The sequence below is a fragment of the Somniosus microcephalus genome, chromosome 7 (assembly GCF_052327205.1).
Source record: "Somniosus microcephalus isolate GS21.2 chromosome 7, FLI_Smic_1.0, whole genome shotgun sequence".
In the NCBI taxonomy this organism is placed as follows: Eukaryota; Metazoa; Chordata; class Chondrichthyes; order Squaliformes; family Somniosidae; genus Somniosus; species Somniosus microcephalus.
This window is the reverse complement of record NC_140993.1, coordinates 2,026,398-2,051,069: the sequence shown is the minus strand read 5'-3', so window position 1 is coordinate 2,051,069 and position 24,672 is coordinate 2,026,398. Positions and strand designations below refer to the sequence as shown.

General features: G+C 47.8%; 2 protein-coding genes across 3 annotated transcripts in view; both read right to left on the bottom strand.

Moving 5' to 3' along the window:
* Positions 1–24,672, bottom strand: part of LOC147114454 (uncharacterized) — a 240,950-nt gene that overhangs the window by 104,417 nt on the left and 111,861 nt on the right. The window lies entirely within an intron of this gene.
* LOC147114455 (uncharacterized) lies at positions 15,005–23,937 on the bottom strand. 2 transcript variants are annotated; one of them, XR_015078941.1, is made up of 2 exons: positions 22,133–23,937; positions 15,005–17,074 (listed from the first exon to the last, which is right to left on the bottom strand). XR_015078941.1 is itself a non-coding variant. In XM_085992150.1 (2 exons), the coding sequence occupies exon 1, from the start codon at positions 22,083–22,085 to the stop codon at positions 20,796–20,798; it is 1,290 nt and encodes a 429-aa protein (XP_085848276.1). In that variant the 5' UTR covers positions 22,086–22,126; the 3' UTR covers positions 15,005–17,074; positions 18,300–20,795. The 2 variants fall into 2 exon arrangements, 1 of the variants encoding a protein (XP_085848276.1); XM_085992150.1 differs by lacking the exon at positions 22,133–23,937 and adding an exon at positions 18,300–22,126.

The window sequence follows — 24,672 nt, the reverse complement described above, 5'->3', positions numbered from 1 at the left end:
AGGAAATAGCAGAGGCTCTGACCATCATTGTCCAATCCTCTCTGGCTACAGGTGTGGTGCCAGAGGATTGGAGGACTGCTAATGTGGTACCGTTGATTAAAAAGGGAGCAAGAGATAGACTGAGTAATTACAGGCCAGTCAGCCTAACCTTGGTGGTGGGAAAATTATTGGGGAAAATTCTGAGGGACAGGATAAATCTTCATTTAGAAAGACACGGATTAATCAGGGATAGTCAGCATGGATTTGTTAACAGAAGGTCGTGTCTGACTAACTTGATTGCATTTTTTGAGGAGGTAAGAAGGAGGGTCGATGAGGGTAGTGTGTTTGATGTGGTCTATATGGATTTTAGCAAGGCTTTTGTTAAGGTCCCGCATGGCAAACTGGTCACGAAAGTTAAAAGCCAATGGGATCCAAAGCAAAGTGGCAAGTTGGATCCAAAATGGGCTCAGAGGCAGGAAACAAAGTGTAATGGTCGAAGGGTGTTTTTGTGACTGGAAGGCTGTTTCCAGTGGGGTTCTGCAGGGCTCAGTACTGGGTCCTTTGCTTTTTGTGGTATATATCAATGATTTGGACTTGAATGTAGGAAGTATGATTAAGAAATTTGCAGACGATGCAAAAGTTGGCCGTGTGGTTGATAATGAAGAAGAAAGCTGCAGACTGCAGGAAGATATCAATGGACTGGTCAGGTGGGCAGAATAGTGGCAAATGGAATTCCACCTGGAGAAGTGTGAGGTAATGCATTTGGGGAGGGCTAACAAGGAAAGGGAATACACAATAAATGGTAGGACACTGAGAAGTGCAGAATATCAGAGGGACCTTGGAGTGCATGTCCACAGATCCCTGAAGGTAGCAGGACAGGTAGATAAGGTGATTAAGAAGGCATACAGGATACTTGCCTTTATTAGCCGAGGCATAGAATATAAGAACAGGGAGGTTATGCTTGAACTGTATAAAACACTAGTTAGGCCGCAGCTAGAATACTGCGTGCAGTTCCGGTCACCACATTACAGGAAGGATGTGATTGCACTAGAGAGGGTACAGAGGAGATTTTCGAGGATGTTGCCTGGTCTGGGGAATTTTATCTATAAGCAGAGATGGCTGGGGTTGTTTTCTTTGGAATGGAGGAGGCTGAGGGGAGACCTAATTGAGGTGTATAAAATTATGAGGGGCCTAGATAGAGTGGATAGGAAGGAACTATTTCCCTTAGCAGAAGGGTCAATAACCAGGGGGCATAGATTTAAAGTAATTGGTCGGAAGTTTAGAGGGGATTCGAGGAGAAATTATTTCACCCAGAGGGTGGTGGGGGTCTGGAACTCACTGCCTGAAAGGGTGGGAGAGGCAGAGACCCTCATCACATTTAAAAAGTACTTGGATATGCACTTGAAGTGCTGTAACCTACAGGGCTACGGGCCAAGAGCTGGAAAGTGGGATTAGGGTGGATAGCTCTTTGTCGGCCGGCACGGACAAGATGGGCCGAATGGCCTCCTTCTGTGCTGTACATTTCTATGATTCTATGATTCACTGATCATCCCATTCCCAAGCTTCCTGTGTTAATACCTCAGACAAGCCATCCCACGTAGGGTGACTCCCTCAACCTGTTCTCCCGGTTACAGAACCAGTTTGTGTCTCTCAGGAATGCCCAAGGCTCTGTTGTCTGGACACCAACTCACTTGTGACCTCACATGTTGCAACAAGTCTGCTGCCTGAGCAGTTTGCAGTGTTATTAGGGCTGTGGGTCTCTTAGCAACCACCTCCCTTATCTAGGCAAAGGGCTCATCTGACTTTGGGTGTTATCATTCCAAACTTCAGCATTCTCTGTCTTTTAGCTTCAATCTGTCTGTGTCCACCCAGTGACAACACTGAGCTCCTCCCTCCAACCACTGACACTCGCCCTCTTGCTGAGAAAGAAATACTTGCATTTATATAGCGCCTTTCACAACCTCAGGATGTCCCAGAGCACTTTACAGCCAATGAAGAACTTATGAAGTGTAGTCACTGTTGTAATGTAGGAAACGTGGCAGCTAATTGGCGCACAGCAAGCTCCCACAAACAGCAATGTGACAATGACCAGATAATCTATTTCAGTGATGTTGATTGAGGGATAAATATTGGCCCCAGGACACTGGGGAGAACTCCCCTGTTCTTCTTCAATGTAATGCCATGGGATCTTTTACATCCACCTGAAAGAGCAGACGGGGGCCTCAGTTTAACATCTCATCCGAAAGACGGCACCTCTGACAGTGCAGCACTCTCTCAGTACTGGAGTGTCGGCCTAAATTTTTATGCTCAAGTCTCTGGACTGGGACTTGAACCCATGACCTTCTGACTCAGAGGTGAGAGTGCTGCCCACTGAGCTAAAGTGGCTGGAGCTAAGCCAGCTGGGATACTTGACATAGGATTACATCGGATATACGGCACAGAAACAGGCCATTCGGCCCAACCAGTCCATGCCGGTGTTTATGTTCCACTCGAGCCTCCTCCCGTCTTTCCTCATCTAAATCTATTAGCATAACCCTCTATTCCCTTCTCCCTCATATGCCTGTCTAGCCTCCCCTTAAATGTATCGATACTATTCACTTCAACCACTCCCTGTGGCAGCGAGTTCCACATTCTCACCACTCTCTGGGTAAAGAAGTTTCTTCTGAATTCCCTATTGGATTTCTTGGTGACTATCTTATATTGAGGCCTCTAGTTATGCTCTTCCCCACAAGTGGAAACACTCTCTCTGTATCCACTCTATCAAAACCTTTCATAATTTTGAAGACCTCTATTAGGTCACCCCTCAGCCTTCTGTTTTCAAGAGAAAAGAGACCCAGCCTGTTCATCCTTTCCTGATATGTATACCCTTGCATTTCTGGTATCATCCTTGTAAATCTTCTCTGCACCCTCTCCAGTGCCTCTATATCCTTTTTATAATATGGCGACCAGAACTGTACGCAGTACTCTAAGTGTGGTCTAACCAAGGTTCAGTACAGGTTTAGCATAACTTCCCTACTTTTCAATTCTATCCCTCTAGAAATAAAGCCTAGTGATTGGTTTGCTTTTTTTATGGCCTTGCTAACCTGTGTCACAACTTTTAGTAATTTGTGTATTTGTACTCCGAGATCCCTTTGTTCCTCGACCCCACCTAGACTCGCACCCTCCAAGTGATAAGTGACCTCCCCACTCTTCCTACCAAAATGTAATACCTCACATTTATCTGTTCAGCCTTGGTCACTCTGCAATAACACTGAAATGTTTAATAATGAAATCAGGGAGTCAAAAAGCTCAGGCAGTTTAAAAAGACAGTCCCTGACCAGAGATTGCTGGATGCTGACACTCGGTGCTCACGAGGATAGAATGTCCCATTCCCAAGGCACGGACATCCAGCACCTCGATCACAGCAACAATTCACAAAACAATGGCAATATAACTTGGAGCAGAGACGGTTAAGTGGAGCTGTGATTGTGGTGCTCAAAATTATGAGGGGTTTTGATCGTGCAAACAAGGAGAAGCTGTTATCACTGGCAGGAGGGTCGGTAACGAGAGGACACAGATTTCAGATCATTGGCAAAAGAATCTAGAGAGGAAACAAGGAGACTTTTTTTACACAGCGAATTGTGATGATCTGGAATGCACTGCCTGAATGGGAGGTGGAAGCAGATTCAATAGTAACTTTCAAAAGGGAATTGGATATCTACTAAAGGCAGAAATTTGCAGGGCTGTGGGGAAAGAGCAGGGCAGTGGGACTAATTGCATCGCTCTTTCAGAGAGCCGGCACCAGCACGATGGGCCGAAAGGCATCCTACTGTGCTCTATGATTCTATACCATCAGCTTCTCTCTGCTCACGAGTACTGAGAGAACAGGGAATAATCTTTAAATCCAGCCCAGTTACTGGGGGCTCTTAACATTAACAAGCCCCAGTTGCCTGAATTAACATGGTTCACTCCTGGATGTGATTAAAGGCATCGGAAACAGTGGAATTGACCCACCGCAGTCACACTGTGGACACTCTGGTGTGTCAGCGGGTGGGATACACCAGGGAATCCCTTTCCACACACTGAGGTTGACTCTAATGATCGGGAGTCCCAGGGTTTCGGATACCAGATAATCAAGCTCACAAGCACACAAATTGTCTCTCCAGGCTTTATTAAGATCACTGCATAACACAGATCGGGTGATAATTCCCTCAATCTGGAGAATAGAAGTACAGCGGATTCGCGCGCGATCTTCTCGAGTCTGTTCCAACTGACAACGGCTTAAGTGGCCTGTTCTTATACACAAGCTTGGTTACCGCTCAGGAAATGGGATTGTTTGGACCCGTCTGTTGACCGCCTCCTGAACTCCTGCTAATTCAGGAAATTTAGTCCATCTGTGACCAGACTATAACCACAAGCCCGTCTGGCTATCACACCTATATGGTCAGTGAGGTTATTATTAGATTCACACCCAGACGTTGTGCCTTCACTTGTCTGGCACTTCATCCCATAACACGGGTACAGGGGCCCAGTAATGTTTCATTCATCAGAAAAAGACAAAGTACAACAACATACTGGTCATCTTAACAGAATCTCATCATATTTTTGGGGCTATAAATATAAAAGTCACTAATAAATCCAGGAGGGAATTCAGAAGAAATTTTTTACCCAGAGAATGGTGACAATGTGGAACTCACTACCATAAGGAGTGGTTGAGGTGAACAGCACAGATGGATTTATGGGGAAGCCACATGAGGGAGAAAGGAGTGGGAGGATGTGTTGATCGGGTTAATTGAAGTAGGGTGGGTGTGGGGCATAAACACTGGCATGGACTAGTTGGGCCGAATGGCCTGTTTCTGTGCTGTACATTCTATGGAACACCATCTAAGGATAAGGGGTAAGCCATTTAGGACAGAGATGAGGAGGAATTTCTTCACCCAGAGAGTGGTGAACCTGTGGAATTCTCTACCACAGAAGGCAGTAGAGGCCAATTCATTAAATATATTCAAGAAGGAGTTAGATATATTCCTTAAGGCTAAAGGGTTCAGGGGATATGGGGAGAAAGCAGGGACAGTGTACTGAATTTGAATGATCAGCCATGATCTCATTGAATGGCGGAACAATCTCAAGGGGCCGAATGCCCTACTCCTGCTCCTATCTTCTATGTTTCTATGAACAGTGAAACAAAGGGAATCATCAGCACAACAATCTTAATGATTAAACAGCAGTACAAGAATTTATAAAACATTCATCCATTCCATGTTCATGTCACCCCAGCTGTCTACAGGGCTCTGTGCTACAGAACACCGTGAACTCGCTGGTGTTTCAGCAAATTTGAGGACCGAGTGAATCCCTTCCCACACACAGAGCAGGTGAATGGCCTCTCCCCGGTGTGAACTCGCTGGTGTCCGCTAAGATTCCTGGAGCTTTTAAAGCTCATCCCACAGACAAAACATGTAAATGGTCTATGATCGGAGTGAACTCGCTGGTGTTGCTTCAGATCTTCAGAGTTTTTAAAGCTCATCCCACAGACAGAACATTTAAATGGTCTCTGATCGGAGTGAACTCACTGGTGTACCTTCAGATTCCCAGAGGTTTTAAAGCTCATCCCACAGACAGAACATTTAAATAGTCTCTCATCAGTGTAATATCGCTGGTGTGTCAGTAGCTGGGATGACCGAGTGAATCCCTTCCCACACACGGAGCACGTGAATGGCCTCTCCCCAGTGTGAACTTGCTGGTGTCTCAGTAGGTGGGAAGATCGAGTGAATCCCTTCCCACACACGGAGCAGGTGAATGGCCTCTTTCCTGCTTTCTCCAGCTGGTGTCCCTTCAGCTCCTGGGACATTTGAAAGTTTTTCCCACAGTCGGAATATTTCACCGGCCTCTTCCCAGTGTGAACTCGCTGGTGTGCTAGCAGATTCGAGGACCGAGTGAATCTCTTCCCACACACGGAGCAGGTGAACGCCCTCTCCCCAGTGTGAACTCGCTGGTGTCCACTCAGATTCCTGGAGCTTTTAAAGCTCATCCCACAGACAGAACATGTAAATGGTCTCTGATCAGAGTGAACTCGCTGGTGTCCACTCAGATTCCAGGAGCTTTTAAAGCTCATCCCACAGACAGAACATTTAAACGGTCTCTCATCAGTGTGAACTCACTGGTGTGTCAGTAGGTGGGATAACTGAGTGAATCCCTTCCCCCACACGGAGCAGGTGAACGGCCTCTTTCCTGCTCTCTCCAGCTGGTGTCCCTTCAGCTCCTGGGACATTTGAAAGCTTTTCCCACAGTCAGAATGTTTCACCGGCCTCTCCCCAGTGTGAACTTGCTGGTGTTTCAGCAGATTCGAGGACCGAGTGAATCTCTTCCCACACACTGAGCAGGTGAACAGAATCTCTCCTGCTCTCTCCAGCTGGTGTCTCTTCAGATCCTGGGACCTTTTATATCTCTTTCCACAGTCAGAACATTTAATCGGTCTCTCATCACTGTGAACAAACTGGTGTCTCAGGAGTGTGGCAGAATGAGAGAATCGCTTCAAAAACACGGAGCAGGTCAATGGTCTCTCATCGGTGTGGACAAGCTGGTGTCTCAGCAGCATGGAGGGTGCAATTAGTCACTGCCCACACACACAGCGGGTTAAAGGTCTCTCCCTAGTGTGAATTTGCTGGTGTATCATCGGAGCGGATGACTGAGTGAATCCCTTCCCACACACGGGGCCAGTGAATGGGCTCTCCCCAGTGTGTAGCCACTGGTGTCTCTTTGGGTACTTGTAGATTTTGAAGCTCTTCCCACACTCAGAACATTTAAAAGGTCTCTCATTAGTGTGAACGCTCTGGGGTGCCAGCAGATTGGAGGAGCGATTGAATCAGGTCCTGATGAATCAAGCAAGTCTGTCTGTTCTTGATGTGATGTTTGATCTGAGCTTCCTGTCTGTAAAAGCTCCACTTCTAAAACCCTGTAAAAGGAGTGTAGATAAAATTCAATACAGAAAAGTGTGACCTGCTACATTTTGCTAGGATGAGGAGAGAAAATACCTGCTAAATGGTACAATTTTAAAGTGGGTGCTACAAGGGAGCATGTGCACAATTCTTTAAAGTTGGCAGGACAGGTTAACAAAGCAGTTAATAAAGCTTATGGGATCCTGGACTTTATAAATAGAGGCAGAGAGGACAAAAGCCAGGAAGTTATGCTAAACCTTTATAAAGCACGAGTTCAGCCCCAGGGCAATATTGTGTCCAATTCTGGGCAGCACACTTTAGGAAGGATGTGAAGGCTTTGGAGTGGGTGCAGAGATATTTACTAGAATGGTTCCAGGGATGAGGGATGACAGTTACGTGGATAGACTGGAGAAGCTGGGGTTGTTCTCCTGAGAGCAGAGAAGGCAAGGTGAGATTTGATAGGCATTAAAAATCATGAAGGATTTAAATAGTAAATAAAGAGAAACTGTTTCCAATGGCTAAAGGTCCAATCACAAGAGGGCACGGATTGAAGGTGATTGGTCAAAGAACCAGAGGCGACGGGAGGAAAAACTTTTCTTATGCAACGGGTGGTTCGGATTTGGAATACACTGCCTGATAGGTGTAGGGGTTCACAAAAATCCCCTCAATCCCTGAAGATCGGGAAATGTTGGTCCACATCATGGACGAAGAATTGTGTGATTTGATTTGCCTCTGGGTTGGACAATGTTTTAAACATACCCAGAACTGCAAAAAGGCTGCATTGAAAAGCTCGTAGGCAGAGCAACACTTGGGCAACACCAGGATCAAAGAACTTTGTGGGAAGAAATTCCACACACTTTAAGACAGTACATTTTATTTAAAAATTGCACCCCTGAGGTTGGCAAATTCCAGGGCGTAAAATGGCCGTCAGACCGCATGGCAGGAAACAATAGCAGCTTGTAAGTGTGTCTGTGAGAAAGACCTGTCAATCAATGGGGAGTTTCCCCTGTCTACAGAAACAATCGATGTTTATTTACACAAAGGATTATCCATTCAGGCTGCAGTCTCGAGTGACCACAGAGAATCGGTTTCTGTTTACATAGTAATCAAACTCTATCATACACAATGAAACACACCTAAACTATGGAAGAGGACAGTTTATGAATGAATGGGTTTGAATCACCCATTCTAGACAATGGGAGCAGTTTGGTCACTGGGAAATTGCCCGTTTGAATCAGCCAATCATGGCCTTTCTCTTGTGTATTCGAACTTTTCGGCGCGAATTTGCACACAGACCTTTTCAGCGCCAAAACAGCAGGAGCACGCAGGATATAAAGATACCTTCTCAGAAGCTATCCCTCTCTCTTATTTCCTTGGACTGCAGGTGAGCTCTTCTCTCTCTTACTCTTTGGACCACAAGTGAGCAGGTTTCTGACTCCTCAGCAAGGCGATCTAGTAAGGAGTTAGAGGGGTGGTAATTTAAGGGAAATTGCTAAGATTGTTTAATTAACTGTAGCCATTTATCCCTCGTTTTTGCCGCCTGCCTTCCCCTGTTAAGCAATTTACTGTAATTACTGTGTTCGTGTGGTATAGTTTCTTTAGTTGTAATAAAATTTGGCTTTCTTGCATTCCTGACTTTCTCTATTTTTACTATATCATTAATTATAAGTTCCTCCAGTCAGAACTGGAAGGGTGGGTTTAGCGATTCGAAACCGCTGATTTAAATTGGTCAGAGCACAGTAGCAGAAGCTGCTGACCAGGTAAATTACCGTGAACCAGGTAAAAGATGCCCCCTACAAATTGGCGACCGTGGTAGGATTGGCGGCAGTTTTTGATATGATAGGTGGTCTGAATCTGGAGAAAGCATCAGCTCTTGTTTTTCTTGCATTCAGTCTGTGGGTAGCCCTGCAGAAGTTAGCGGCAGTGTGTAAGCTGACATATTATAGTATAGGTGGCTGGGTTAAGAAGGGTGAGATGAGTGTGCGGGAGGAGGTTACAGAGGCCAAGAATCGGGAGTCCGAGCTTGAAAAATGCCAGGCGGAGTTAGAACGCCTCATAAGAGAGGTGAATGAGGCCAGAGCTAGTGGGCTGAGGGTGCGGGAAGAAAATGCACGCCTCACACTAGAGGTCACGAAATGCCAGGCAGAGATAGAGCGCCTTGTGCTGGAAGTCACAGAGGCTGGGGACAGTGAGATGAGGCTACAGGAGGAAATCGCATACCTCACCCAAGAAGCTAGCGAGGGCAAAAGCCATGCGAGGAACAAGATAGAGTTCCTAAAGTGCCAAATTACAGATGCAAGGAGGAACGAGATGAGGCTGTGGGAAGAAAATGCCCGCCTCACCTCAGAAGTAACAGAGCAGGAGGAGAAGGTTAGGGAGGTAAAGGCAGCTTATAAGCTGGCCTGCGACCAAAGGTTTACTGGAGCAGATCATACCCCATGTAACAGGAAGCTAGAGAGTATGGGTATGGAGTTAAGGAGGACTAAAGGGATGGTATGTCTCTTAAGTTCGAAGGGATGTCCGTCGGACAGTACCGGCAATCCAAACCAAACCACCCCACAGGCAGCACCCAGAATGATGCTGGTTAGAGAATTAGAGATTCCAAGGCCGCAGCCCACAGCTCTGAGTTTTGAGGAGCTCAGGCAGCAAGAAGGGGTGGACAATGGGGTGGTAGGAGAACGCCAGCAGGTCCCAGCAGACAGGCGGGGACCAGGGCCAGTGTACCCCCTCCGACAACGGAGGTACGGTCCACCCGTGAATGATAATGACCCAGGGGCTGTTCAGCATACCTATCTGGTACCCTATGATACCCAACAGCTCAGAGGCCTGGTGAAACATATTCCCCTGCTCTCTGAAAAAGGAGACCCCTCAATGCACTTCCAACAAGTAGAACAGGCAGCCGGTGTTAACGGCTGTGATGACGAAGAGAAAGCCAGAATGTTGCTTTTCTCTGTAGATAGCAAGCTCTATCAGATCCTTTCAGATGAGGCTAAGAGAGGGCAGAGGGGTTTTGAGGACCTAAAGGAGGAAATACTGGAAGCCATGGGTGCGAACGACAGCAGTCCGTTCGATCGCATAGGGAAAACCCTGCAGAAGGAAGGGGAGACCCCACAGGCATTTGCAGACAGGCTGTGGCCAGTCTACAACAGCGCGTGTACAGGGGGACAAAATAGGGTACAACTGAATGAGCAGCAGCGGACCCAATGGCTTCGTTGCCTGGTGTCCAATTGCCTGCCCCAGATAAAAGCAAAGGCTGATACTTGGTTTGACCCCCGAGACCCGCTAGCAACCGAAGAGACAGTAATCCGGCAGCTCACGGTAGCATATAGGAATGGTAGGAGTAGTGGGACCCCCCAGCAAAAGGGTAAGGTCCACGAGGATAAACCTGGGGCTCAATATAAGAAAGAGTGGTGACAGGAGGGGAGCCGTCCCTCCCAGAACAAGGTCACTTGTTACAGGTGCGGGGAGGATGGCCACTGGCGTAGGGATTGTAAAAAGCCTGGGAGAGATGATAAAGCCAGGACCCCCGCAACTCCAACTCAGAAGGCAGAGAAAGAAACTCCTCCTGACACAGTCAAGTCCATCATGGAGGCGATAAAATCTTTCCTCAGGGCCAATCAGGGAAAGGTAGCAGCCATCAGTGGTGCTGCAGCCCCCTTGCCCACCTCTGCCTCCCCACAATGACTGGAGAGAAGGGGGTTTAAAGTCAACCCCAAACAGGCAGCTGGGAGTGAACCTGAGAATAGGAATCCCCAGCCCACAGCAGGTTCAAGTTCACAGGCAGGTGCTGTGGCTTGTGTGGGGGGAGGAGCCATTCATGAGCAGTGTAAGCTGCTTAAGCAGGGGAACAGGGAAGAAGAGTTCTGGGACCCCTGTAGAGCAGGTCCGATAGCAGAAATCTGGGACAAGGGAGGCACACAGGGGATAGTTTAGGCCCCAGACCAAAGGCAGGTCCAAGTCCAAAATTCCCCATTTAAAGCCACCCGGGTAAGAGAATATGAGTTTGCTGACCATACAAGTTCAAGTTCACAGACTGTAAAGACAGGCACTGTGGCTTGTTTCAAGGGAAAAGTTGTCCGGCCCACCAATTGGGACACTTCACCGCCCCAGTGGGACCTACGTTTCGGCCAAAGTTTAAATTCGAACCCGTCATTTAGTTTAGAAACAGAGAAACAGCAACCTGAGAGTAAAAATCTGCAGGCTGCTGCAAGTTCATTCACAGAGACTGCTCATGCAGGCGCAGTTCCCCAGCCCGTACCCCCAGCCGATCCTCTTCAGTTTTCCTGCGCAGGCGCAGTCGCGTGCCTCAGGGGAGAGGTTTCCCAACACTGGGCTTGCGCAGGCGCAGTCACGAACTTGGAACCCCCAGCAGCTCCTGTTCACTGTGAGGCCACGCGCGCAGGCGCAGTCAGCCGTTTAATGGTCCCTGCTTCTCAGTTTTCCCACGCAGGCACAGTCGTGCGCCTGAGGGGAGAGGTTTCCCAACACTGGGTTCACGCAGGCGCAGTCGCGAACTTGGAACCCCCAGTGGCTCCTGTTCACTGTGAGGCCGTGCGCGCAGGTGCAGTCGGCCGTTTAATGGTCCCTGCTTCTCAGTCTATACGCGCAGGTGCAGTAGCCTGCTTGGAAGACCCAGTGGTTCTTCCTACCCTTTTTAAAGAAATTGAACGCGCAGGCACGGTTGCCTGTGATAGTGTAGCGGTTCCCCAGCCCTGTGAAGAGATTATTTGCACAGGCGCAGTTACCTGCGGGACCACAGCGGCTCTTTCTCAGTTTTCTCATGCAGGCACAGCCGCCTGTTTGGATACAGAGGTTTCACAGCCTCTGCCGTGGGACTCCGGGGAGGAGATTCACGCAGGTGCAGTCACCTGTTTAAAGGGACAAGCTTCCCAGCCCGCTTCTAGAGTGGTTCCCCCTATGGTGTGGGACCCTGGGGAGGCAGGGATAGCAATTCCTCTTGCAGGGGACATAGGGAAGGAGCTGGCTCCAGGTTTTGGACCTGGAGAGGAAGATTTTCAGCCACCAGGAGCGGGTGGTGAGGGAATACCTGCCCCCAGCACAGGAGTGGGTAGGGAAAAGGAGACAAACCTGGAGTACTGGGAGGCTGCCAGGTATATTAAACAGTGCGGGTTGTTTGCACCAGGGGGAGAAGGTTCCCAGCCAGCTAGGGCTGTGACCCAGGCTTAGGGTCCGTCAGCCAAAGTTTCCCCCACAGAGACACCCCTCAGAAGGTCTCAGCGGGTCTGCAAGCCCGAGATAAGATGGTCACCCACTTTACAGCGGAGTAGGGCGGTCTCCCAAACCAGGGAGAAGCCAAAGAACAGAGGTCCCCAACTAGCAGCCATAAGCTGCCAGGGACATAAGGCAGGAGGCTGTCCAGCTTCGCTGCAGGCAGCAGTAATCTGTGACAGTGCCAGAGATTAGCCTGGCTGCCCGGAGATGGGCGGCATTTGTATTATAGCTTTGTGTTAAGTTACATTGTATATAGCTTGCTTTAAGGTGTGTAAATTGTAAGTTTAGAATTTACTAGAAGTTTAAAGTTTAAGTTTATAGGTGTGCCAAATGCTTGTGTTTTGATCCGAGGTCAAGGGACCCGACCATGCCTCCACCTAAGGCAGCAGGTCAGTGAGAGACCTGGCTGCATGTCCTTTTAAGTTCTTTTACAGGAGAGTGAACCAAGGAGCAGCCCCGTTTGCCCAGCCTGAGCTGGACATCGAATGAAGATATGGTTACGGAAAGATGGGGATCACCTCGCCACCAGACAAATCCAGGAGGAGACCCCGCAGTGACCTTCGGGATAAACCGGACAGGGTACGGAGGAACTTGCCTACTCATCCTACGCAGAAGAGATGGCCCCAGCTGGGTGGGGGATGGCCGCAACCCAGCACTATCCTGACCGAATTTCACTTGCGGAGATCTCGCTATTGAGGAGTCATGGTGGGGAAGCGCGGGCGCCTTGTCAGATAGGGACGCGTTCCCTGGGAGTGGGTGGTGATGGCCCAGGAAAGATTGTAAAGGGGAGGGGGAGACCCAAGAGTCGCGTGGGTGCATTTGGGGAAGGGAGGAACTCACCCGGGGCACACGGGCAAAGTTAGAGTATAAGTGTGGCTGGGGAGGATGAGTGGGTGGCCGGATCTGGGATCCAAGTTTGAGTGTGGGGCCAGTGAGAGCCGCCACACAGGCACCCATCATTTTCTCCAGCCAGTCGAGGGAAGATGGGAGGGGGAGGGAGTGGGAGTCACGATCCCATACTCCCCGGTCTCGGTCTGTAAAACATGAGGGGTACCCTGCCTCCACAAAGGGACAAGGTAACGGCTCGGGGCTGGCAGATCAGACTGCTCGGGAAAATCCATTCTGTCTGTTTTAAAGTTTAAGACCATTCAAGGGGGGTGGAAGGGACATTTACTGCTGGGGTGGGAGGAGCAACATCCATTCGAATTTTGCGACCCATCATTGGCACGTGATGATCGGGGTTTATTTAAGCATGTTGTTCCATATGTCTAAGCAAGATTTCTTTGTATTTTGTTTTACAGTTCCAAGTTGAGCAGAGGCGTAGGACCCTCTCCGTGCTTGGGATCATTTTGATTACATTGTAGAACCAAGATTGCAAAATTTTGTAAAATGTTATAATGTAACAAGTGATGCAGGGGTATGAGGCCCCTTAATGTAAATTGATGTACCTGTAGATGCCTACCATACCCCGGTTTTTCTCAAATTTGAGGGGAATAGACGGGTCGGGGGATCAGTGGTAGGTAGCCATAGGTAAATACAGAGGATGATTGTTTGTGGGGGGTCAGAAAATTTTGCTCACTTCTTCAAGTGGATTTCTACAAGCAAGTTGGAAGTATCCAAAGGGGGAATGTAGGGGTTCGCAAAAATCCTCTCAATCCCTGAAGATCGGGAAATGTTGGTCCACATCATGGACGAAGAATTGTGTGTTTTGAATTGCCTCTGGGTTGGACAATGTTTTAAACATACCCAGAACTGCAAAAAGGCTGCATTGAAAAGCTCGTAGGCAGAGCAACACTGGGATCAAAGAACTTTGTGGGAAGAAATTCCGCACACTTTAAGACAGTACATTTTATTTAAAAATTGCACCCGAGGTTGGCAAATTCCAGGGTGTAAAATGGCCATCGGACCGCATGGCAGGAAACAATAGCAGCTTGTAAGTGTGTCTGTGAGAAAGACCTGTCAATCAACAGGGGGAGTTTCCCCTGTCTACAGAAACAATCGATGTTTATTTACACAAAGGATTATCCATTCAGGCTGTGGTCTCAAGTGACCACAGAGAATCGGTTTCTGTTTACATAGTAATTAAACCCCATCATACACAATGAAACACACCTAAACTATGGAAGAGGACAGTTTATGAATGAATGGTTTTGAATCACCCATTCTAGACAATGGGAGCAGTTTGGCCACTGGGAAATAGCCTGTTTGAATCAGCCAATCATGGCCTTTCTCTTGTGTATTCGAACTTTTCAGCGCGAATTTGCACACAGGCCTTTTCAGCGCCAAAACAGCAGGAGCGTGCAGGATATAAAGATAGCTTCTCAGAAGCATATCTCTCTCTTACTTCCTTGGACTTCAGGCGAGCTCTTCTCTCTCTTACGCTTTGGACCACAAGTGAGCAGGTTTCTGACTCCTCAGCAAGGCGATCTAGTAAGGAGTTAGAGGGGTGGTAATTTAAGGGAAATTGCTAAGATTGTTTAATTAACATTGTAGCCATTTATCCCTCGTTTTTGCCATCTGCCTTCCCCTGTTAAGCAATTTACTGTAATTACTGTGTTTGTGTGGTATAGTTTCTTTAGTTGTAATAAAATGTGACTTTCTTGCATTCAGATCATTTGTCTGTTTTTACTACATCATTAATTATAAGTTCCTCCAGTCAGAACTGGAAGGGTGGGTTTAGTGATTCGAAACTGCTGATTTAAATTGGTCAGAGCGCAGTAGCAAAAGCTGCTGACCAAGTAAATTACCGTGAACCAGGTAAAAGATGTCCCCCTATGTTACCGCTGAGTTGGAGCCTGAACGGACCAAGTGATATACAAGGTCGACGTTTACCCAACCTCAGCTTGCTTGATAGAGTAATAAGACTCAGACGACTGTGGTATAATTGAAATGTGAGAGTACACCTTTATTTGCAGAGCGCTCTGGGAGAAGTGCTATGCACCCTCGTGCAACCGCCAAGCTTCTCGTTTTACACTCCAAATGCGTTTACCTTTATACACAAATGAAAGGTTAAGCAAATTAATCACAGAAATGCCTCATGACAGTGTAGCAGTAAAATATTTTAAACAAGGTTCAGCAGAAAAACAATGCTCAGCAGAACTAAGACTTCTTCGGACCTTTCACCGTGAGATATGATAAGCAGAAAATAAAACAATAGCAGACTGTCTGTCCTTGCAAGATAACCGAAGTACAAAACAGGATGCAGCTGGCACTACTCATCCCAGGGTAGCTCAAGGTCCAGTTTTAGCCTGTAACGAATGTCAAGTATCCCGACGAGCTTTGCAAAGTCCTTTAGTACCGAAATTCCCTCCAACAAACCCTCCTTTTGGTCCTGGAGCGCGATCCTCTTGCTCCAGGCGACCACCAATCTTCTTTCTTCACAGTGTCGATCTTACAACCACTGACTTAAGGGGGAGTCGGCCGGATTAGCTTTGTCCTCCATGTGCTGTTCTTCAGGCAATAGCTCGTCTATCATGCTGACTGGCATTAACTGTGTCATTGCCATTTTGCAACAAGTTTTTAAGATGGTTAACAGACAGCATATTGTAACATCTATCGCAACAATAATGACCAGCGTATGCATTATCCAGGGGCCCCATCCCGTTAGCCCTAGCCAGTCCAACCATCCCTGCCCGGGATTGGTATGGAATTTCCTCACTTCATCCCTCATGTGGGTTACTAGGTTTGTGATATTCTCGGAGCTATCTGGGATATATGTACAACATTCCTGCCCTATCAAGGCACATGTACCCCCCCCGCTCCGCTAACAGGTAGTCTAATGCCATCCAGTTCTGTAAGGCAACCGTCCATATCGCCGTCATCTCATCACTTATTTCTGCCAATGCCTCCTCGGTGTCATTAGCTACCTTTTCTAACAATGACGCGACAAGCTGGATTTCTTTTATGGTCTGCCTGTCCCATAAGGAGGGAATAAAATGGCGAAATACCGTTCGGTTTCAGTAATGTCGCGTTTGGCTCGATAGTGACGGTGGTCAGTTAGGGAGGACAGATGGTAAACATATGGTAGCACATATCCCAAATCACAAGATCCAGTCCAAGACCGGGGGAGCCACGGGTAGGCTCTGTGACCACATATAAAATAGGTCCCATTATATGCGGTTAGATTGTCGTCCAGTGACTTACGAATCCTCCACCTCCATCTGATTTCCTCCCCTTCCCATGGTCCCCCAGTTGTTTTATTGGGGGTTCCGATATGATTTAATTGGAAGAAACCTTGGCCGCAGCCTTCGGTGAGGTTGCAGTTTGTTATATTAATTTCTTGGAAACATTTACTGCATCCTACTTCTGTGCCTCCGGACACATTCTTCGTTAAACATATTGGCCCCTCCGGCCTACCAACCCCTGAAGTATTAGTAATGATTAAAAATGGAGGCTGCCTATTCCGATTATAATTAGGCTGGTACCACCCCTGGAAAGTGGTTAGGTCATAACCGGCCGACTTCCATTTGTCCCTGTCACCCTCCTGGTTGTGTGAATCTTTATAATCGCCGCTGGCGTTCTGGCGCATGACCCATTCCGCCATCTCTGAGGCATTGAACGGGATGGGTCTCAAGGGGATCCCTCCTTTACTATGGGTTGGGATGTGACTACAGACCCAACAGCTGGACTGTCCCGTTTCCTTAGCATACTCATATGACATATATACAAAAGTATTTACATGTAATTCTCGCTTACATAGCAGTCTTCCCCCGGCTACCGTAACAATACATATTATCGCAACTAAACCTATTACGGTCTCCCTCCTCATCTTTTATTAAATACTGTTGTTCTGGTGTTATTTTAATCTTTCTTTGGCCCTCCCGATAACACTCTTGTATTAACACGTTTAAGTAAAAGCACATAAGCACAAATGATGCAATAAGCCACAAAACAAACGCCCACACAGGCACACAGATCAAAGAATCATACATTAATCAGCCGTTATTGATCTGTAAGACAAGTACAAAGGATGTGTCATTAGTAATTTGCCACACACACACCCTCCTTTTGTTCATTGTATCCCACTAGACTCATCTTCCCTTTGCTGAGGTTCTCTATTGGTATTACCATCCCCGGGATTTTCTTCCTGTATTGATGGTTTGGGCTCGACTGAACCCGCCCTTTTCTCGTAAGCCTTCAGTTGAGTCCAATGTTTCCAAACCCCCTTCCCTCTTATGTCCAGACAGGCACAGGTGTCTCCACTAGTTATAACTTCATACGGCCCGCTCCATTTTGGAGCGAAACCTGGTTTTGCAGGCAACATCTTTACCATGACCTTTGTTCCCGCTGGGGGTACCTCGGGGAGCATATTGAGCCGTAGCTCCTCATCTCGCTCTCTTTGGTGGTCTCGGACTTCTTTGCGCATCTCTTTTAACTGAGTGCCTAATTCCAAAACGTATCGTCTTAATTTATCTTTTATGGGCCTACGTCGGCCCCACCTGTTATGATGCCTTCGGGTAATTGCATCGCTCGTCCTGTCATTAGTTCATAAGGGGTCAAACCGGTCGTCCGGTTTCTGGTGGCTCGGAGTTTCATCAGGATAATGGGTAATACTTCAGCCCAAGTTTTTCCCGATTCCTGCATTGCCTTGGCTAATGCATTCTTAAGGGTCCGGTTCATTCGTTCCACCATTCCCGAACTCTGGGGATGATACGGGATGTGGAACTTCTGTTTAATCCCCATCAGTTGGCATATATTTTTTACCACGCTTCCCGTGAAATGGGTCCCTTGATCAGAATCTATCTGCAGAGGCACCCCCCACCGCGGGATCACCTCCTCAGCCAGAATCCTAGCGACTGTCAGTGCAGTACAATTTTGTGTCGGAAAGGCCTCTACCCACCGAGTAAATTGGTCAATAATTACCAGACAGTATGTTTTACCATGAGATGGGGGTAGAGGCCCCGTGAAATCAATTTGGAGATGTTCCCATGGGCCCCGAGGTCGGGGTTGGTGTCCCATTTTAATTTTAATATGTCTGCCCGTGTTGTGCTGTGCGCACGTAACACATCGTTGACAATATTTTGCAATATCCCTCCCCATACCCTTCCACCACCATTCCTTGCCTATAGTCTGTGCCATCACTTCTCGTCCTGAATGAGACACGCCGTGGTGGATTTCTAGGAGGATATTCTGAATACACTCAGGGGCCATTACTTTATTATTCCGGCGCCATACCTTGTCGGGCCCTTGGGCGGCCCCCTGCCTTTTCCAGGTATGTTTCTCAGCGTCTGTTGTGTCCTCATGTAATTCGGCGATACTTATCTCATTTCCTGGACTGTCCACACTAGCTACTGACGCGTCATTAACCTCTTCTTGTTCCAGGGCTGCTTGCGCAGCCCTGTCTCCTGCGTGGTTTCCCTGATGATTGGCCCAATCTGGACTGCTTATGTCTGGCTCCCTCTGGTGGGCTTTAAGTTTTATTACCGCCGCTTGCCAGGGCTTACTACTTGCCTCAAGAAGGGCTTCGATCCTTTCTTGATGTTTAATAGGATTACCTCCTGTCGTGATGAACCCTCTCCTGCCCCAAACAGTCATGTAATCGTGGATTACCCCGAAGGCATACCTACTATCTGTATATATGTTTACGATCTTATCTTCTGATTCTTCCAATGCCGTTGTTAACGCCACTAATTCAGCTACTTGTGCTGACGAACCCCCCTCAAGTCTCCCTGACCTTACAGTCTCCATTTTACTGTTAACCACTGCCCATCCGGTGCGGGGTTGCCCCTCTACGTATTTTCGGGACCCGTCTATGTAAAATGTTTCCTCAGCTTCCACCAGAGGGGTGTCTTTTATCCTATCTCCTTCTAGGCCTGTATCTACGTCTCCACATTTATGAGGTGCTCCTGTCCCCAGTATTCCTTCTGCCGGGTTCTCTCCCATATCTCTAATAATGGTTATTGAATCGTTTGGAGGGAGAAGAACTGCCTCCCACTTTGCCCGTCTTAAATTTGAGACAGACCTTACCTTCCCTGTGTTTAGCATTTCTACTCGGGCATGTTTGGTGTGGAGAATGATGTTCCCTGTCATTACAATGGGCTCGCTAACCTTTACGGCCCAAGCCGTACAGTGTAAGGTAGCTATACATCGCGAGAGTCCCGACACTACCGGTCCTTCCGCGGTTGAATAGTATGCTACTGGTCTACGTTTATCCCCGTGATCTTGGGTTACTACCGCGGCATAAAATCCGTCTTCATTATCGCAATGTACGTGGAAGGGTTTGTCCATATCCGGTAGTCCCAGACCTGGGGCGGATATTAATTCTTTCTTCAGTTGGGCATAGGCTTGTTCCTGCTCTGGACCCCACTCTATGGGTTCCAGTGTGGGTTTGCCTCCCTTCACTAGTCGCTGTATGGGCTCTGCTATTTTAGCAAATTCCGGGATAAAGTTTCGGCTGTAGTTAAAAAGTCCCAAAACTTTTCTGACTCCCCTCACTGTCACTGGTCTTGGCATGCTTTGGACAGCCTTTTTCCTGTCTCCTGGCATTTCCTTAAGTCCCTGTGAGATTAGAAGTCCCAGGTACAAGACCTGTGATTTCCCTATCTGTGCTTTCTTAGGACTGACCTTCAGCCCAGCTACCTGTAACGCCTTCAAGACTGCATACAAGGCCTCCCGGTGCCCTCTCTCGTTATCTGATGCTATCAAGATGTCATCAACGTATTGAAGGGTCGTGCTGCCCGTTAGGAGTCCCACCCCTTTTAGAATATTACTCATGGCTCGGTGGAAAATGGCTGGGCTGTTGTGGAACCCCTGGGGGAGCCGGGTCCACGTATATTGCTTATCACCGACCGTAAATGCAAACTTCTCCTGGGACCCCGGATCTAACGGTAGGGCCCAGAATCCGTTGGCTATGTCCAGTACAGTAAAGATTTTATGTTCTGGGGCCAGCCCATTTAATATAGTGGAGGGGCTGGCAACTATAGGATGTAACTTGGGGGTTACCTTATTCAGGGCTGTGTAATCTATTGTTAGTCTGAAACTGCCATTGGGCTTCCCTACTGGCCATGTAGGGGAGTTTGTGGTCCTGGTTGTTTCTCTCAGAATGCCTCTTTCTACCAGTCCTTTTACTATGTCCACCACCTCCCTTCTTGCCTCTGGTTTAATAGGGTATTGGCGGTGTGGTTTGTGTTCTGGTCTGGGCACTACGATAGGGTCAATGTTGACCCTCCCGGTGTCTAACTTCGTTTCTGCCCAGACCCCGGAAACTGAAGCACAAAGGTCGCCATAACCATTTGTGTCCAATTGCCAATCTCGTTTGGTTACCGTGGCTACTCCAAGTTTGCCGGTATGACTGGTGAGGCTATTCACATTTCCCGTGCTGCCATCCAGCTTAGGCCACGTGCGTTTTCCCTTCCCGCAATCAATTAATACCTTATATTCCCTCATCAGGTCATTTCCCATTATTGTCCCCTCATTATTTTTGCATACGTAGAACCTCATGGGGATGTAGAGTTTGTCTATTTCTACCATTTGGGTGGTACTCAGAAAAGCAGGCACTTTGTCACCACCAATTCCAGATATATATATCATTTTTGCTGTCGTGGGGAGGGGAAGATTGGTCACAGATATTGACGCTCCGGTGTCCACCAGCATCTCACACTGTCGGCCCCCTACTAGTGCAGACACATAAATCCTCCCCCCATTCTTACTCTTAACAGGGGCCGCGGGGTGTCATTGCTGAGCTTTCCACTCTTGCCATTTCTTAAGCTCTTCATGGGTCATTCCAATTTGTACCTCAGGCTTTCCATTTTTACTGTAGCATGTCGCCTCAAGGTGGCCCTTCTTACCACAGTAGTTACATTGTCTATCCATTTTCTTTGCCTTACAATCCTTTATAAAGTGGCCCAATTTCCCACAATTGTGGCACACACCTTTACTTGACCCAGTTCCGCCCGACTGCTTTACTGCACTTACTTTTTCCTGCTTTACCTTTATCCCGCTTTCATCTTTGGCTTTTAAGCCATCGACCCCAGTTGCCCATTCTACTAATTCATCGTAATCTCTGTTTGTGACTATCCCCATCTTTATGATTGCCTGGTGTGCTGGAGACAGCCCGTCTTTGAATGCTTGTACGAAGGCAGGGTCTGTTCTCATTGCCCCAGGCTGGCCAGAGGATTCCCCATAAGTAGTGAACAGTCGTTCTCCAAATTCTGAGGCGCCCTCTCCTTTTTTTTGTTTACATGATGTGATTTGACTCCAATTCGTGGGGGCCTCCCCTAACGCCCTTTGGATTTCCGTTTTAAAAAGGAGGAAGGGTGCCTGTTGTTGTTCCATGGTCTGATTTAAGGCGCGCTGTTGTGTCCCCCATCCATTCCTATAATCGGTGTTTGCTTGGCCCGGGGGAAGGGTCTCAGCCACTAGGCACCACCGGTCAACCGGGCAGGCTGCCCGTACCAGCTGGTGAATATCCCGTAGGTGTAGGCTATGGCCCAACCACATCATGTCCAGGTCTGCCCAGAATTTGGTGTTGGCACTACAGGTCTGTAACTTTCCCAAGTCCTTCAGGATCTGTTGTCTCTCTCCCGGGGTAAATGGGTGGTAATCTGCTCTACCTGGATTATCCCCAGCGGCCTCACGTATCCTAACTGGGGCCAGGTCCCTCTCCTCCACCCCGGGGGCACTTGGTCCTAGGGGGGCGTACGGGGGCAGAGGTTCATTATTCCATTGTCCAGACCATCCCCCTTGGTATGCTAATGTCCTTTCTTGTTCTTTATTAATGCTTTCCAAAATTTCTATCTTCTTTTTTAGTTCTGCATTTTCCTGATTTTTAGCTTTGATTAATTCTTGCACTTTCTCAACCTGTTCTATTAATCCAGTCAGTTGATGGACCAAGAGTACCCCTACCTTCTTGGTCCTTTCTTTCTTTTGCTTATCTAGCCACTTTCTTTGTGCTTCTAATGTCTGTGATACATCCCATCCATCCCTCTGCATTTTCTCAATTAACGAACATCTATCTGTCATGTAACTGTAAATGAGGGAGCCCGGAGGCCTCCTCTTAAGGTCCTTACCCGACATCAGTTGCTCATCCTAAATCACGTCTCCGAAACCCCCGTTTTACCTTCAGCGGCGGGTGTCGTCACGTGCTCGTGGCAAAGTCTGTCCGGACTCCTTTGCCGAAATTCCCAAGCTCAACCTAAGCCTTCACCTAAGTATTCCTGAGACAAAAACTTAATAAATGCAGACGTTCAAATGTCTAGAACCACATAGTGTTTTCTCACATTCCGATGGCCCACTTACTTTGTTCTTTGGATCACTCGAGGACGTTAGCACTTGATCAGGGTGTTTGAGCACTCGGTGACCCTGCTCACAGCGCCAATTTGTTACCGCTGAGTTGGAGCCTGAACGGAGCAAGTGATATACAAGGTCGACGTATACACAACCTCAGCTTGCTTGATAGAGTAATAAGACTCAGACGACTGTGGTATAATTGAAATGTGAGAGTACACCTTTATTTGCAGAGCGCTCTGGGAGAAGTGCTATGCACCCTCGTGCAACCGCCAAGCTTCTCGTTTTACACTCCAAATGCGTTTACCTTTATACACAAATGAAAGGTTAAGCAAATTAATCACAGAAATGCCTCATGACAGTGTAGCAGTAAAATATTTTAAACAAGGTTCAGCAGAAAAACAATGCTCAGCAGAACTAAGACTTCTTCGGACCTTTCACCGTGAGATATGATAAGCAGAAAATAAAACAATAGCAGACTGTCTGTCCTTGCAAGATAACCGAAGTACAAAACAGGATGCAGCTGGCACTACTCATCCCAGGGTAGCTCAAGGTCCAGTTTTAGCCTGTAACGAATGTCAAGTATCCCGACGAGCTTTGCAAAGTCCTTTAGTACCGAAATTCCCTCCAACACCCTACATAGGGCAGTCAATACAGATTCAACAGTAACACAAAAAGTTAGCATGCAAGTACAGCAAGGAATTAGGGAGGCTAATGGAATGTTGGCCTTTATTGCAAGGCGGATGGAGTATAACAGTAGGGAAGTCTTGCTACAACTGTACAGGGCACTGGTGAGACCGCACCTGGAGTACTGCGTACAGTTGTGGTCTCCATATTTAAGGAAGGATATACTTGCATTGGAGGAAGTTCAGAGAAGGTTCACTAGGTTGACTCCTGGGATGAAGAGGTTCATGTATGAGGAAAGGTTGAGCAGGTTGGGCCTATACTCATTGGAGATTAGAAGAATGGGAGGTGATCTGATTGAAACATATAAGATTCTGAGGGGGATTTATTCGGTGGCCCACACTGCGCCTGCACAGGGCACACACCGGCCGTGCTGTGATCGCTGCTCTCTCCTTCCACGTGCAGAAGCTGATGATATTCAGGTCCCAATGAAAAGAGCGACTCTGTCAGATCATGGTCTGAGCTTCCTGTCTGTAAATGCTCCACTTCTAAAACCCTGTAAAAGGAGTGTAGAAAGGGGTAAGAGGGAGAATGTTGTCTCGTGTCACCCTTTCCCAGCCCAGGGGCAGTGAAGCTGATTTTCAGGCCCCAGCGCTGCACAGGTTGGTTGAAAGGATCAACAGTAATGGCAGCTGCAATTTCCACAAGCCCCTGTGCTCCAGAAAGCGCTCCCGCCACTGCGCTGAGTTGTGGCCTCAGTGCGGAGCGAGAGTCGGCGGGAATCGCGGGCTGAGCGGTGAGTATAAAAGGCTCCAGAGACCAGGTAGGCCTCAGTGCAGAGGCGGGAATCGCGGGCTGAGCGGTGAGTATAAAAGGCTCCAGAGACCAGGTAGGCCTCAGTGCGGAGCGAGAGTTGGTGTGAATCACGGGCTGAGTGGTGAGTATAAAAGGCTCCAGAGACCAGGTAGGCCTCAGTGCGGAGCGAGAGTCGGCAGGAATCGCGGGCTGAGCGGTGAGTATAAAAGGCTCCAGAGACCAGGTAGGCCTCAGTGCGGAGCGAGAGTTGGTGTGAATCACGGGCTGAGTGGTGAGTATAAAAGGCTCCAGAGACCAGGTAGGCATTCCAATCTCCAATCTTGGAACTCAGAGGGAAGGAGAGAAGTAAAAAGAAATCGAAGTGTGAAATCACCAGAAAGCAAAAGGTAAGTGATTGGGTGGCAAGTATTTCTCTCCTTTTAAAATTAAACTCCGTGGTTTATAGTTTGTTTGTAAACCAGAGTCCTTAAATTATATCATTTAGCTGTAACGTAACTTCAATTCTGCGGTTTATATTTTCTAGGGTCTCTCTGGTGTAGCGGGGACTTCTGCCATACAAGCGCTCTAGAGTATATCTTTAATTGGTGGTATTGAATTAATTTAAATTAATTAAAGGGTAAGTCATGTCAGGACAACCCAGCCCCATGTTATGCTCCACCTGCGCTGTGTGGGAATTCAGGGATGCTGCCGGTGTCCCTGACGACCATGTGTGCTGGAAATGTATCCAGCTGCAGCTACTAGCAGACCACATTGAGGCACTGGAGCTGCGGATGGATGAGTTTTGGAGCATTCGCGATGCTGAGAAGGTTGTGGATAACACGTTTAGTGAGTTGGTCACACCGCAGTAAGGGCTGCACAAGCAGAAGGGAAATGGGTGACCATC

Coding starts and splice junctions, on each gene's coding strand:
- LOC147114455 (XM_085992150.1), bottom strand. CDS start 22,085: ATGACAGATAGATGTTCGTTAATTGAGAAAATGCAGAGGGATGGATGG.